The sequence below is a fragment of the Hyla sarda genome, chromosome 3 (assembly GCF_029499605.1).
Source record: "Hyla sarda isolate aHylSar1 chromosome 3, aHylSar1.hap1, whole genome shotgun sequence".
NCBI lineage: Eukaryota > Metazoa > Chordata > Amphibia > Anura > Hylidae > Hyla > Hyla sarda.
This window is the reverse complement of record NC_079191.1, coordinates 209,842,743-209,859,976: the sequence shown is the minus strand read 5'-3', so window position 1 is coordinate 209,859,976 and position 17,234 is coordinate 209,842,743. Positions and strand designations below refer to the sequence as shown.

General features: G+C 39.3%; 1 protein-coding gene across 2 annotated transcripts in view; it reads left to right on the top strand.

Moving 5' to 3' along the window:
• Positions 1 to 12,617, top strand: part of IBTK (inhibitor of Bruton tyrosine kinase) — a 101,007-nt gene extending 88,390 nt beyond the window's left edge. Inside the window, exons 27-29 of one of the 2 annotated variants that reach the window (XM_056565959.1) lie at positions 7,057 to 7,125; positions 7,564 to 7,696; positions 11,986 to 12,617. In XM_056565959.1, the coding sequence (XP_056421934.1) occupies positions 7,057 to 7,125; positions 7,564 to 7,696; positions 11,986 to 12,111 (328 nt within the window). In that variant the 3' untranslated portion in view covers positions 12,112 to 12,617. The remainder of the gene's footprint in view (positions 1 to 7,056; positions 7,126 to 7,563; positions 7,697 to 11,985) is intronic. The other variant, XM_056565960.1, reaches the window with a different exon arrangement.
• The last annotated feature ends 4,617 nt before the right edge of the window (positions 12,618 to 17,234 follow it).

Sequence of the window (17,234 nt, the reverse complement as noted above, 5' to 3'; positions counted from 1 at the left end):
AGTAAATTGCTATTTGCCAAAGATTTTGAAATGTATAAAATACTCTCAACACTTACAGCTCTGGTTCTTAAGAGCCCTCTGGAGCACGGGTAGGATCCTTCAATCTATTATCAAAGGGATCCCCTGCTCTGAGTGGATTACTGTGTTTCCCAGTGACCCCATCAGACAACAAAAAATGCTCCACAGTCTGCCCTGGAGACCTAGAAAGGACCCGAGGGCTGTCTTTGGTGTGCATGCTGCTAGGAAAAAGTAAATGTGTCATATAGAGTATGCTTTCTATGAAATAATATTTTTTTTTTTTTTTTAAATAATTCCTTATTGGGATAAATAAAAAGTCATTTAAAAAAAAAATGCTTAGAAAATGATTTTGTGAAAAAAAAAAAAAACCCAATCTGTACAGACAGAGAGAGAGAGAGAGAGACAGAGACACACTGAGAGACTGACTCATCAACGCCCAGCCTAAACCCTTGGACCTAGAAAGCTGAATTTTTTTCACAGGTGTTGTTTTTAAGACGTAGACACTTAAGGTGGGGGGGGGGGGAGGGGTTAAAAGTTTGTATGAAAAAATTTTTTGAAGCTAGAAGCAGGTATACCCGGCACTGCGGCACGGGACGGTTATGAAGCGAGCTCAAAAGCTGAGCTCGCATCATACCCGCATGGTCCCGGCTGCTATCGGCAGCCAGGACCCGTGGCTAATGCCGGACATGGCCGTTCCGGAAGCTGTCCAGCATTAACTCTTTAGAAGCGGCGACCAAAGTTGAAAGAATTCGGGTTGTTTGGATGCCCGTAGACTTTACCCAGAGCGGCCTCATTACTATAGGATCGTAAAAAGAAGATCTATGTTACCCCAAATTTAATGCGAGCAAAGCCGCGGGCAAAAGCTAGTAAAACATAATGACCCGAAGAATTAAAGTCACAGGTTATTTAATGTGAAAACAGAACTGTAATAATAATCATAATAATAAAAAAATAAACTATGCCAGAAACACCTTTCCCCATGTTGTTGCATCAAAGAAAGAAAATAAGTTTATAAATTGCACATTAATTTATATGTACTGCCAAACTACACAAAAAATAGTTTTGGGTATGACTACCTGATATGTATGTACGCAGTACAGACTACGTAGCGAATGACATCTATCTCTAGTATTAGATACCGACTGTGCCTTAGGCACATGCTCCAGAAATGCCTTGCGCACCGCTCTATACTAGCAACCTGTCCTCCTTATTATAACGACGGTTGATTGCCTACTGTCTCTACATAATGGTGTCTTCCTATATTGGAAGGCTGACATACAGAATGTTTTACTTTTATGCTTCTTACTACTGTTTAGTTTACTTACGTACATATGTACTTCATGCAGATATATGTTTGTAATGCTGTTTTTGGTACACCATTGTTGAAAAACTTCAATAAAACTTTGAATATGAAAAAAAATATATATAGTTTTGGCTTCTAGAAATGCATAAATGGGAAAAAATAGCTAGTCATTAAAGGGGTACTCCGGTGGAAAACTAAATTTTTTTTTTTTTAATGAACTGATGCCAGAAAGTTAAACAGATTTGTAAATTACTTCTATTAAAGGACAACTGTAGTGGAACACTTTTATATATGCCCGGGCCTCAAAAATAAACAAAATAAACTCATACATACCTTCCTACGATCCCCCGTTGGTCCGGCATAGGCCTCAGGGTCCGGCAGTGCTGACGTCATTCGACTTCCTGGGGACGGGGACGCCGCAGAGCTGTTGGTGTATCACCGGCCCTAGCGATGTCCCGCCCTGGCCTGTGATAGGCTGAGCCCACTGTCATGTAAGAAGCCGGCCAGAGCTCCTTACATGACAGTGGGCTCAGCCTATCACAGGCCGGGGCGGGACATCGCTACGGCCGGTGATACGCCGACGGCTCTGCGGCGTCCCCGTCCCCAGGAAGTCGAATGACGTCAGCACTGCCGGACCCTGAGGCCTATGCCGGACCAACGGGGGCTCGTAGGAAGGTATGTATGACTTTATTTTGTTTATTTTTGAGGCACGGGCATATATAAATGTGTACCACTGCAGTTGTCCTTTAAAAAATCTTAATCCTTCTAGTACTTATTAAATGCTGAATACTACAGAGGAAATTATTTTCTTTTTGGAACACAGAGCTCTCTGCTGACATCACGAGCACAGTGCTCTCTGCTGACATCTCTGTCCATTTTAGGAACTGTCCAGGGCAGCATATGTTTGCTATGGGGATTTTCTATTACTCTGGACAGTTCTTAAAATGGACAGAGATGTCAGCAGAGAGCACTGTGCTCGTGATGTCAGCAGAGAGCTCTGTGTTCCAAAAAGAAAATAATTTCCTCTGTAGTATTCAGCAGCTAATTAGTACTGGAAGGATCAAGATTTTTTTAATAGAAGTAATTCACAAATCTGTTTAACTTTCTGTTTAACCAGTTGATTTAAAAAAAAAAAAAAGTTTTCCACCGGAGTACCCCTTTTAAGGCCTTTTTTTAGGTCTGGTCATTAAGGAGTTAAGGTAGTGTTTCCCAACCAGGGCACCTCCAGCTGTTGCAAAACTACAACTCCCAGCATGCCCGGACAGCCAAGGGCTGTCCGTGCAGGCTGGGAGTTGTAGATTTGCAACAGCTGGAGGCACCCTGGTTGGGAAACACTGGGTTAAGGAATGCTTTTCAGACTGTGCAGTTTACAAAACACTTGCCCAAATATGTTGCTGAGAAATTGACAGTGTGGCACAAATTTGTGTGTATGCTTATGTAGAGTGTATCCCCCACATTGACAGCAAAAGCTGCCAGTGCTTAGTAACTCACACTGCTGGCACATCCCGTCCAGCAGAGAAGAGGAGCGAGAGGGACACTGCCACCCATTGCTGAACAAGGGTCTCTTGGATTGAGACGAATACAGGTTTCTTTATATGTGAAATCACTGAATCTAACATTTGTTCTTATGAAAATGATTAATCACTATGAGGCCTACTAGATAGGCCAAAAATAGACACTAAGGAAACTTGCAGTTCCCACAGGGGTTGTCACCTAGCTCTTCCAGATTCCTGAATGCCAAAAACTGCCTGTGATTGAAGCCTTGCTCATTTCACAGGATACCTTATCAGGGTTAGAAGAGCTGGTTTCTAGAATCCTTGTCCATTACAGAAATGACTACATAAGGATGGTGGTAGTCAATAGCTCATCCACATTCTGCCACATTTTGCTCCAAATGTGTGTCACTACTTGTAAGGGATACTTGGCACTAATCCCCCTCAAAGCTTTCTGCTTGCCTTCTTTTTAGCACAGCTACATTCAAACAGAACGGTGATCTGTGACTATTTCTTGGCTGCAGTGCCTCCTGGGAGACTAAGGCTGGAAACTGTCAAAGAAAAAAAAAAAATGCTGTTTAAATATGCCATACTTGCCTTAAGTTACGTGAGCTGGGCTTCAGTAGGGACATTTGAAATACCAGACCTACGGTTTTATTTTTGGTGTATTTTTATTTTTTCAAGAAATTGTGACATTTTTATCCCATAGACTTCTATAGGTGGAAAAAATCCTTTAATACAAATCCTTGAGTTACATGATAACATTTTAACATGACATGCTAAGAGAATAATGCAGGGGGAAAAAACACATAAAATTACTTATACAAACACAATTTTGGAAAAGACAGAGGGGCATTTTTTTTTTTTTTTTTTGTGGTGGTTATTTTTTTTATTGAAAGAGCTTTACTGATCATTCAGTCGTCATTACAAGTCATACAATAAATTACAATCACATAGGGCTGGGCGGTATGACCAAAAATGCATATCATGGTATTTTTGTAAGTTATGGCGGTTCCACGGTATTTAACGGTATCCCCCCCCCCCCCCCCCCCCCCCCCCCGATGCTGGGGAACTAAACATATGTGACTGCTTCTTCTCTGCTTCTCATTTCCAGTGCTGCGGCACACAATTCATTCATTTAAAGCGCCGGCGGCTCACAGGAGGACGGGGGGAGCAGCACCCGCAGGTCACATATGATTAGTTCCCCGATGTGGGGACAACGCTGCTGCTGATAATTCATTCATTCAAAGGGGGGAGGGGGCCGACTGGTATTGCGGGGGGGGAGGGGCCCGACTGGTATTGCGGTATAAGAAAAATTAATATCATACAGAATAGAAAAAAACTGTGTTTTCTACTCTCAAAGTTTTTATTTCATTTCCGTAAAACATCAGTACTGCAAACCAACGCATTTCCGATGCTGCCAGCATCTTTGTAGATGGGTGAAACATACCTGTAAACCAAGTCCCCAGCACAACAACTTAGTGGTGGTTACGCTCGGCGGGATCTATTATTATCCTGTATGGGACTTACAGTATGTGGTTTACACATGTTGCTAGCAGCATCTGAAATGTGCTGATTTTCTGTACAAACTTTGTATGGAAATGAAATATAACATCAAAGTGTTTCCAATGGAGGTGGAAGTCCTCAGTGTTTTCTACTCATAGTGAAGTATGGCCTGTGATCTAGAGGCTCCTTTCATGTTACTATTAGTGTTATGTGAATGCTCTTATGAAATACGTCTACAGCAGTTAGGGTGATAGGGTTTATACTACCAGGATATGTATACCTGTATTAGCATTTTGCATTTGCATCCAGTCTATCCTTGTAGAAATAAAGATTTCTCTTTTGGAAGAATCCGAGTCTATTCCACATCTAATTGGTGCTGTTAGATATATTAGGGAGTGTATGTCTGACCTGAGCTGTCATTGCACACAGTTAAATAGCTTGAAGCTTAACAGCCCTTTTTGTTGGAAACTACTGTTTTTTTGATGGCTGATTTAGGAAGAAATGTTAAAAATGTTTCATCAGATTGTGAAGATTATTTTGAGTGTAATGATTCCAAACCACAGTCAGCCTGGCCTCATCACATAACCTTTTCTACAAAGGAGAGGGAAGATTATGCCTGAACTGTTAAAAGGATATTGCACACGAATGAGAGCAAAAATGTGTGATATCTAAAAGTATTTCACAATAAAAACTGCCTGCCCAGTAACCTTAAAACTGCCTGCCCATGTGAATACAACCCTATATCGTCTTGGTTAGTCTGCAGTCCAAAGCTAAATCTACTGCAGCCCATGAAACGGAACGCACTTATGGTGCATTCACACCATAATTTGCTGACACATGCACCTACAGTACATCGGCATCCTGTCAAAATTGGATGATGATAAACGGGTGCCTCTGACCCTAAAGCTTATTCTGCTGTGCTTTAGGGTCCAAGCCTTGTATACACTCTGAAATTGACCAGAATTGAGCCACTAGCTGACTACGTTCAAGCCATTAAAATCAAAGGAGTCCATGCATGTGTATGTCAGCATCTCAATTATTCAGGATGCTGTTGTCTACGTGTAACGTGTCGACAAATGATTTAAAGGGGTTTACCTGAACGGTACTATTAAAGGCCTGTTTTTAGAATAGGTAATTTATTTATTATTGTGGGTGGAGATTGGGCTTCTCTCTGAAGCCCCCTTATGCAGCTAAAGGCACATGAATCCGATCTTGATAGCCTATGCTAAGGATAAGCCACCAATAGCACATCACTAGAAAATCCATTTAACAATGAAGTCATTCTAGTTTGTTTTTCCAGATTAGTATATTAAATAGTTATACTGTGGGGGAACAGGAGTCCAACGAGGGGTCTATTACTTAAATATGTTCAGTAGGTCCTGAGATATGTCCCCCAGAACATCCTCTGCTGAATTCAGTGAATTGCACACATGATACGGGGCTCCGCCCACTCAATTTACTAGGGATATACCGATACTAGCCATTTCCATGGTATCAGGGACTCGTTGAATGTCCCCCATACCAAATCCGATACCTGCTGCCGCTCCACTTTCCCATTCTCCCGTCCGCATCATGACGTTCCATGGAGGAGCATTTGACACACACATCCCTAAACCTCCTCCACTGCGCCCAGCATAACTATACGGAGGAAGCAAAGTGACGTGCATGTCACATGCTCCTCCATAGAACGCCTTGATGGGGACGGGAGCAGCAGCACCCTTCAGAGGACAGCCACAGGTGAGCTGTCTACAAGGGGGAGAGCTGCAGTCTACAGGGGCCCTGATACTAATGTCTAAAGGGGGGGGGGCTGCTAATGTCTAAAGGGGGGGTGCCCTGCTAATGTTAAAGGGGGGGCGCTGTCTACAAGGGGGCGCTGTCTACAAGGGGGGTGCTGTTAAAGGGGGATGCTGTCTACAAGGGGGGGTTCTACAGGGGGGCTGCTGCTAATGTCTGCAAGGGGATACTACCTACTATTAAAGGCAATCTTACAGCAGAGTCACCTGCACTAACTTGAATTTATAGGTAGGTGACCGGGTTTCTACCGCTGCTCACCATGTGAACATTGGTCATCGGTGTCGCCGCCAATGGAAATTCCCTGTTCTGCCCAATGGAGAAGAGAGAAATCTTGGCTCATACTACAGCAGCTGCCTCCATTGTACACAGCAAGGAACCCACATATCAGCACAGTAAGCAGCACCTGAGACAGGGTCACCCTGGTGTCAGATTCCCTTTTAAAATAAAAGTACTCGTAATTGGTATCGACTGTACTAGAATTAAAGTATCAGTACTTGTACTCATTCTTTAAAAAAATGGTATCGGGACATCCCTACAATTTACATATTTATTGTCTGTGACTCCACTTCACTAGGATGTGGAGTCACAAACAATGAATATGTAAATTGAGCCAGCGAAGCCCTGCCCCCTGCGCACGATTCACTAAATTCAGCAGAGGATCTTCTGGGACACATCTAAGGACCTACTGGACATATTTAAGTAAGTGACCCCTCGTTGGACTCCTGTTCACCCGCACTATAACACATTATATTGGGTTTAGTGTGGATGAACAGGCAGACAGTTTCCCTTTAATATATAATCCACCTCCTTATGCAAGCGTTGTTTGTATTCTGATATATTTTATTTTACTGGGATAACTACTAGCATTTTGCTTTAAAATTAACTAAGTGTATATTTAACTTTTTTAATATAATGTCATCTTTTTACTTTTTGACTTATCAGAAGACCATCTGAAACCATGGCCCCTGAATCCAACAGGAAGAGTAACATGCCACATCCAGAGTCTTCCAAGTAATGATTTTATTATGTGACACTTAGTAAATGTATGTTTATGTAGTAGAATAAAGATAACCTGGTCACCTGCTCTTCTATGACATATAACAAATAACACATCCTTACAATTCGGGTTGTTACATGGTAATCTCAGCTCTGCAGCAACTAGATTAATATGTTTATTACATTTACTTTTGGAGGGCTAAATGTATATATTTAAACAGGTTTTAGATTTATTTTCAAGTGATCTGATGCTAGCTATATAATTGTATGTATACCAGTGCAAAGTGGTTGGATGTCTCTGGTTGCATAGAGAAGCCCATTCTTTGAATGAAAATCTTTTAATTTTTTATTTTTTTTTATGTATGCCTTTTGACATTTGCTTTCGATCTTCCTGGTTGGACTTGATGGACGTATGTCTTTTTTCAACCATACTAACTATGTAATCTTTTGCAGCCCATGGCTTGTGTCCTCAAATAATATCAAGTCATCAGCGGTGCCAGTCACTTTTACTACAATTGTTGAAGAAGAAAAGAAGCAAGAGGCTGCCCTCATCAGGAGTAGGGAGAAGCCTCTAGCACTCATCCAGGTACCAGTAAAACTAATACATAGAAAATATATGGCCATTAAGTCTTACGTACATGGTGTGTGTTGTTATTTCTGATTTAGCCGAAGGGTTCGGTCACATGTACGGATCTTGCTACAGTTTTTCTACAGCTGATTTTACTACCTAGTGCAAAATTTTCATGCGTCAACACACCCTTACACAATATTATGCTGATATCACATTTGAAACTTTATTAAAGATAAAACTCACCATCACCTTCAGTAACGTTTAATCCGCTTTAACAAACACTATCCTTACTGACATGTTTTGGATATATTTTGTCCTTAATAATGGCTTGAATGTACAATCTGTAAACATATTGGGGACGACACATGTATACTCTTTTTTTTTTTTTTTTTTATTATTTATTTTTTTTTTTGCAACATAATAGACTACAGAACCATAAATATATGCAATATTAAATAAAAATACAATATCAGTATATAACGAAACATAATTATTCGAGAAAAAAAAAAAAAAATTAAACAAAGGTATTTAGGTACTACAATATCCACTGGCCTAAAAAAAAAAACCCCTCTTATACAGAAACTAAATTACATTAGTGTCTTATAATCCACCTATTCCAAATCGCACTAAATTTGTCTGCTAGTCCTCTCTTTAAGTAAATCGCTTTCTCCCAAGCGACCACCTGCTCCATCTTTTTAAGAAATTGTTTTTTGCTGGGAGGAGATGAATCTTTCCACAATTGTGCTATTAGTTTCCTAGCATTGTACAAAAGTCTCCCAATAGCCAACTTTATATGAGCTGGAATGTCTAAATTATCTAGGTACCCTAGTATACAAGTTTTGAGATCCAGAGGCAGGTCAATATCCCATACAGCACCTATATATCCAATAATTTCTTCCCAGTACCGCCTGATATCTAAGCAGCTCCAAAACATATGTATAATGTCCGCGGAATCTTGGAGACACCGAGGGCATTTTGAATCTTTACTGTAACCTATTTTATGAAGAAGGGCCGGGGTTCTATATGCTCTATACACAATATATAATTGAGATAATCTCGCCCCTTCTCCAAGGGCCTGACTGGGAATATTATTGAGTACTGTTTTCCATTGTTCGTTACTGATATCCGCATCCCTCTGCCATTTCATAAAGGCTGGTACCGAGTGCATCGGCCTGCCACTCGCGATAAGAAATTTATATATTTTCGAGATAAAACCCTTCTGTTTCTTCTCTTTTAGTATTACATCAAAGACTAAGTCTTTTTTTGCGATTAAAGAGAAACATTTTTGTTGTTCCCTGGCCGCATGGCGCAGCTGTAGATATTGAAAGAATGCATTAGCGGGAACATTGAAATCCTCCTGGAACTCTCTGAAAGAGCGGAGGTTGCCAGCTTTAAACAGATCTTTTAGCCATACTACCCCTAGTCTCTTCCAGTTGTCAAAGCCTTGTAATTTTTTAATTTCTAAAAGCTGTGGATTATCCCATAAGGGAGTATACTCATTGACTCTCCCCAACCCTCTCATATCTTTTACTTTATTCCAGACTCTATGTATTAAATTAAAGGTTGGGAGAGCTGAGTTTTTACTTTTCTTAAATTCATCTGCTTCTAGGGCTATTAATAAATTATTACGTATCAAAGTACTTGTTATCATAGACATGCTAGGATTAGAAGGCTCCAAATTGTCCCATCCCCTAAGGTGTTGGCACTGTGCTGCCAGGAAGTATATCCAGGGGTTAGACAAAGCCAATCCGCCCTCCTGTTTTAAGCAATAAAGATATTCTAATTTTAATTTGGGCTTACGCCCATTCCAGATCAACTCACGAAATTGAATATTAATTCGCTGAAAGAGACTGAAATTTATCCAAACAGGAGAATTATGTAAAAAATAAAGGAGTTGTGGCATAACTGTCATCTTAATAAGATTCACCCTACCAACTGGGGAGAGATTTAATTTCCGCCATGCAGCACTTTTCATCTTAATACGATTGAGCAAGGGTACTAAATTTAACTTTGCGTAGTCATGTACAGAGGATGATATTTCTATACCGAGATATTTGATTTGGGTCGCACATTCTAGACTTACTTTCTCGTCCACCTTTATATAAGATACCCATCTATCCAGAGGCATATCCCAGTTTATGATAATTCCGGAAAATTTACTAAAACAAGTAAATATTTCTATTGCCTTTTTAAGAGAGCGGCCCATATCATTCAGATATAGTAGAGTGTCATCTGCGTATAAAGAGATTTTATTTATATAGTTTCCATACTGAAACCCTTTTATCTCGGGCGTAGCTCGAATAAATTCTGCAAGAGGCTCCATTACAATAGCGAACAATAACGGGGAAAGAGGACAACCCTGTCTCGATCCGCGATGCAATGGAAAGCTGCGAGAATGTATACTCTTAGTAGTGTTTATTCATTTTGACACCGAAGGCTTTTATTCTGTCCCAATGTTTATAGGGATTGTACATACAAACCACAATTAAAGGGGTTAACCACCATAAGGTGATTTTAGTACATATTTGCCAGGCTATCTCTTTGTGAACTTAGAATTTCCTGTTGGAGTTTGGTCTCTTAAACTACACATCCCATAGTTCTATGCTAGGCTTGTAAGTGTGAAGTTACTTTTCTTCCTCCCACACATCAGCCACCCCACCCATTACAGCACAAATGAGCTGCATCCATTCAAAAGACCAGTGTTTTCTAACCAGGGTGCCTACAGCTGTTGCAAAATGATCTCTCTTCCACCCAGCAGTCGCCCATTGAAGCAGAACTGGCTCCCTTTGCATAACGAACTAGTGATGTCACTTCTCGACGCACTGCAACCTGGGAAAAATCTGAGACAGTCATTTTGTATGCTGTTGAAAATAAAAATTAGGGTGAAAAATCACATAAGAATTGGGAGACCACACGGTCGATGGCGTACACGTAAAAAAAAAACAAAGTTCAAAATTGTGCATTTTTGGTCACTTCATACACCATAAAAATATTAATAAAAAGTGATCCAAAAGTCCCATCAAAACAAAAATGGTACCGATAAAAACTACAGATGACGGCGCAAAAAAATGAGCCCTCATACCACCCTGTACATGGAAAAATAAAGTTATAGGGGTCATAAGGGGCCAATTTTAAACATACTAATTTTGGTGCATGCAGTTTATAATTTTTTTAAAGTATTAAAATAAAATAAAACCTATATAAATTGGATAACCTTATGGACCTACAGAATAAAGATAAGGTGTAATTTTTACCAAATATTGCACTGCGTAGAAACGGGAGCCCCCAAAAATTTCAAAATGTTTTTTAAATATATGTTATACATATTTTTTGTTTCGCCGCAGGTTATATTATAAAATAAGTTAAGTCATTGTAAAGTAGAATTGGTGATGCAAAAAACAAGCCCTTATATGGGTCTGTAGGTGCAAAATTGAAAGTGTTATGATTTTTAAAAAGGAAGGAGGAAAAAGCGAAAATGCAAAAATGAAAATTTGCTGAGTCCTTTAATGGGCACTGTCAAATACAAAAACTTTTGATATGTTGTAAAGCATGCAAAGCCAATAGGTTTTGCAATCACTTTCATTAGAAAATTTTTAGTATTTCATACTGAAAAAGCCAGTCAAACAACTGTCCCCCCTGTCTGCTTGGACACATACTAGTCCTGCTGTGTCCATGCATCATCACCTATGTCATGGACACACTTCTTTGATTGACAGGTATGAGCGCAGGGCTCACAGGTGGAGGAAAAATCCTCCCACTGTCAGCTTGTGTCCCGCTACTGTCAGTGAGGACAAGCTGGGAGTTGTAGTTTTGCTAATGCTAGGGGAGATGTGAGCAGACAGCATACTGAGGGAGGGGGCGGAGATCTACAGTGAGGCCACGCCCCCTCCCTTTTGAGAGGAATTCAGACTAGTGAGCTAAATTAAAAGTGTAATAAAAAAAGAAATAAAGAAACATAAAAATTATATGTACATTGTCAGGATTAGGTACTGAGTGATATATTTAAAAAAAATTATAATTGTTGGATCTGACAGGTACACTTTAAGGTGAAAATAGGCTGAGTCCCTAAGGGGTTAAGGACAACATACTTTCAAAACGAGTGTGGATTCAATAAAGTCATAAATTTTACTGGAGCTGGTGGTGAGTTTTATATTGGATAAAATGTACCATTACCCAAGGATCCATACCTTTTCTGAATTATTAGGAGAGGAACATTTCTATAAGGGGTTGGTGCTAAATGTGTGTGGATGTTTTATTTACATTTGAGAGCCAAAAATGACTAACGCACAGTTTTTGTTTCTTAGATTGAAGAATGTGCAATTCAGGATCTGCTGATTCATTACCAAGCAGTAGACAACCCAGAGGAATATATAACAGTTGAGCGATCAGCACAAGGGCCCATGGCAACACCAATGTGGAACAAGCATTGACTATGACATGATTGTATTCTGGATCCTATAAACGTGATTATGTTGTTGTTGTTGTGTAGGTAGTATTATTGCAGCTGAAAAGGCATGACTTGTAGGTTTTGGTCTGAATACGCTAATCGTTGGTAAATGCACTAATTTCACCTTGCCGGCCATATACACATACATACTGCTTTTGACGAATTTAATAATGATACATTATTGTCTGCTATAGAATATTTAATATGGGAGGCAGTTTTCTGTTGACAGTGTAATGAATTTCTACTGCAAATAAAAGTGTGCCGTTACAATGTTTAAATTTCATTTTTAATTTCGACTTTGCTATCATGTAAATGCAAGAATTCAGCATTTCTTGTTAACCCCTAAAAGCTATGGACAACTGTCACATGGGAAAAACTATTGATTTTACATATGCTAAAGGTTACTTTTTTGTTTTCATGAAAACAAAAAAAATGACCGTACTACCTTTTTAAGAAATATAACATTAAAAAATGTGAAGAGTACTAGTATTAATAATCGTAATAGTACAAAAGAATAAAGATAATGTTCTCTCTAAACCCATTCTATTATTTTATTTTATTTTTTTAAGATCATTAAGAGCCAGACATTGCTACGGAAAAGTCTAGAAAGGTTTGTGTGTACTTAATATAGCTTTTCTGTTGGACGCATCACCCATAACTTGCTCTTTGTTAAATATTATCCAATGTGATATTTTTCAATATATATTATCAAAGATTTAAGGTTATAAGGTTATTGAGATACCATAGTGCTAGATAAACATATATTTAGAATCCACTGACCTAGTACAATATACAATACTATTTCAATACACATAGGGCATGTAAGGGAAAATATAACGCCTAAAGAGATCAGGTTACTGTTTAAGCCCACCTATTGTTTTATTGATACGACTTTTATGGCAGACTGGAAGATATAAACGATGAAATCTTCTAAGGGAATGATGCATAGACTTAGGGTCTATTCACACGGCAGAATTTCTGCTTGCGGAATTCCACCTCAAATTAAAGCCCATAGACTTCTACGGGATTCCGCACTCCCATTCACACTTCTGAATTTCTGCAAGTGGAAATTCAGAAGTGTGAATGGGAGTGTGGAATCCCATAGAAGTCTGTGGGCTTTAATTAGTGGCGGAATTCCGCAAGCAGAAATTCTGCCGTGTGAATGGACCCTTATAGACAAGAGCACCAGACAAATGATAAAGTTGATAAAGTGATCAATCAACACCTGATTTATTTCTCCCTCCAAAGTCTGGTAAAAAGGAATATATATGCTGTTGAAAAAGATCTAGTGAGCAAAAAAATCAGAAAAGCTAAAGTGTGAAAGGGAGGACTATAGGTACCAACAGTTTACACCCAGAAGAAGAAAAAAAATTAGCCTCACATATACAAATGGATCTCAGGCCAGCAAGGGAAATGTGAATAAGAGACCACATACGGTAACTGTATTAAGCCTAGTGTGATTAAAAGGGGGTCACCCAAAAGGAAACCATTTACAACTGGGTGTACTGTATTACACGGGTCCCTATTTTTACATACACAGCACAATCATTGGTTACCTGTCCACTTGGCTCCGGAGTACTAATAGGATGTACAGTATGTCCTTCCCAAACCCAAATCTTCCCACTTAAATAGAGGTTAACATCAGTACTAACTCTCAATATGTGAGGTACAAAGAATTTATTGACCCTAATACCTTAGTTGAAGAATCCCTTCTCACATTACATAACATACAGCTGAGTAAATCTACCATGTCCATCTTAAATATCAGAACAGATAATCTGAGTACCCCCTTAACTGTGATACCTCTGTAACCTGTAGAGTCCTCTGACCTCCACAAATAATACAGTAACCCTGGTCCCTAATTCTTCCAGCCTGGAGATTTTGAAAGTTATCCACTCTGACTGTAGATGTTCTTTTTTTAGACACTTCTCCTCTGATGAGGGGTATTTTTTTAAGAACAAGTGGGATCAAAGAAGACAACTGTAAATAACACCAAAAAATATTTTACTACCCTCTGAACCCCTCTAAAAAAAAAAAAAAAAATATGAGTAAGAGACAATTAATCAGGCTGTGCAGTGTACATCATTCACCTATCTGCTGCCTTAGGTTATCAGCTTGAGCGGGCAGCAGCACAGCCAGTCATGAAAAGGAGTGCAGACTGTACAGCAGCAAAATGGTAGATACTTAGGCCCAGATTTATCAAACTGTGAAAGAAGAAATAGTGATTTTCCCCCAGCAACCAATCACAGCTCAGCTAAAAAGCTGTGGTAAAATGAAAGCTGAGCTGTGATTGGTTGCTGTGAGAAAATCACTATTTTTTTCTCTCACACAGTTTGCTACATTTAGGCCTTAATGTTTACATATCTTTATATGCTCAGGAGAAGTAACTAGACCAAAGTTAATATATTCTTCAGTAAATAAATGTGAACTGCACATATTCTCTTTTATTTTTAGTGGAAAATGAAAACATCCTCTAAATGTGACAAATGGAGGGCATATATATATTCCCTGGTATTTAGTGTAAAAAAAAAAATCAACCTCCGTCCAACATCCCCTGGAGAATGACAATAACCTGCTGCTGATCTTTTCTTCTGCTGACACTTGCAGTTTCCCTCTTCCTTTACTGTAGACACACAGAATAGGGATGTGAGACTTTTCATGCTGTGCCCTGACTTCAAACAAGTGAATATTGCACTAACTGGAAGATATGGACATTATGTGGGTAAACATATAGTAAATACATATATTTACATACAGTTACAGGGAGCCAACCTGTTGGGTCTCCTGTAAACAGAATCAAGCTGTCTGTCTTAGGCTAGGCAGCAGAGTTTCTAACGCAGCTGAATGAGTGAAGTGCAGAAGCAATAAAGCGAAGAATCTACAAATTTACTTTCGGCATAAGTTTAAATAGAATAATGTGGAAAGCTTTCCTTCCTGTGGAATCTTCTTAGTAAGTTTAGTGTGCAGTCCTGCACTCTTTCAGGAGGAAAGCAAAATGTTCAGTTCTTATTACTAGAACATATTTCAAGGGCAGACAGACAGACAAATGTTAAAGGGGTACTCTGCTGCAAAACATTTTATTTTTCAAATCAACTGGTGCCAGAAAGTTAAACAGATTTGTAAATTACTTCTATTTAAAAATCTTAATCCTTCCAGTACTTGTCAGCTGCTGTATGCTGCAGAGGAAGTTGAGTTGTTCTTTTCTGTCTGACCACAGTGCTCTCTGCTAACACCTCTGTCCATGTCAGGAACTGTCCAGAGCAAGATAGGTTTGCTATGGAGATTTGCTCCTCCTCTGGGCAGTTCCTAAAATGGACAGTGGTGTCAGCAGAGTGCACTGTGGTCAGACAGAAAGTAAATTCAAAAAGAAAAGAACTTCCTGTGGAGCATAAGCAGCTGATAGGTACTGGAAGTACTGGAATTTAAATATAAATGATTAACAAACCTGTTTAACTTTCTATCTAATATTTTTTTTTTTCCCAGCAGAGTACCCCTTTAATAAGGGCAATCTATGAAAATGGACTCATGATTTGCCATATGTGTATCTGCCTGTTATTTATTTTCATATATGCTAGCTTATGTACATAAAAATTACCAGTGCATAGAAGTATGATCTAAACCTATTTCCTTTAGAAAGCTACTCAAATGTGTTTGAAATATAAGATTTTTTTTTTTTTTTTTAAGTTAGTAGTTTTCTCTACTGCCATAGCTTATATGACTGACTGCAAAATTTTAAAGAACCCAGATTCAAGGGGTTTTCCCATAATGATAACTTATCACCTTTTCACATAATCACAGGTGATCGATTTGGGGTCTGACTGCTGGGACCCCGTCCAACCTGAGAACAGGGTTTCTGAGTGCCCCTGTTTGAATGGAGCTGAGGTTAGGTATATGCACCGCTGTTTTATCCTTTATGGGGCTGCTACAGATAGCCAAGTACAGCGCTTTACTGTGTTTGGCAGTATTATAGAGTTAAAATGAAGCAACAGTATAGCAAGTTTAGAAACAATGTGCTGTAGACTATATTGTACACTATTCTGTATATTGCTGGTTTAAGTTGTTGCACATGCTTGGCAAAATGGCGAAGCTCAGCCCAGGACATCCCAGGTTATTGGTAGTCCCCTTATTCATGGACTGCTAGTTGTGACCTGAACTCTAAGACTACTATTTGGGCTGTGAGAGAAATGGTATAAAGGTAGTGACAATGCCTACCAGCGTTAAAGACATCACTGGAAAGACAGCCGAGGCCAGAGACCTCCTGTAGGAGACAGAAGTGTGACATTGAGTACCATCAATGACAGTGATGGAGTCTCTGCGTTACCTCAATGTCACTTTGGGCTGAGAAATGTTGACCCTGAAGTGAGTCCTACAGTAAGAGACTCTGTGAGGTTAGTCCATGATGTTAGGGGTTTCTATTGCACACATCACACATTTGGCTCTAGCTGGTGTTGTGTGCAGCCATAACCCTTGGCTCAGGGGACAGAGACTGAGATTAGAAATTTTGCCTCACAAATCTGAAATCTTTTGGTATCACTGCAATTTTTCAGGTACATCCATGCTGCTGTGAAAATTTTAATTCCAGACTCCGAACATTTTCATTCTTTCAGCATTTTCTTTTCATCTCGGAAATATATTGCCGTCTATAGAGAGAGCGCATTTCCTAATGGTCCTAGTGTGCCGTTGCCTTGCACAGAATGTATATTCCGGATATTCTGCAATTATTACTGCACCATTCCACCAGTGATGAGGTTACCATGCCACATTACCAATAGCCTAAAACATTGTCATCACAGAGCGGATAGGCCATTACTAGATAAGTTCAGTCCCCCTTCCTCCTACATGCACATTGATGAATAATTCAGCTTAATCCCCAAAAACAAGGAAATACAGCCGAGTGAACTGAGGCAGGATATGCACAGCAATCATACAGAAGATACTGTGCATTCTAAATATAGTTGTAAAGAAATATAATCGTTGGAAAGTTTTGCATGCAATTATGTAATAGAACAGATGGAACTTTTGTTTCAGCTCGAGTTTACCTTCTACAATGAGTAAAATAGGTTGGCATTTGTTTGAGCATACTTGTGTAAATATGTAAGTATATAA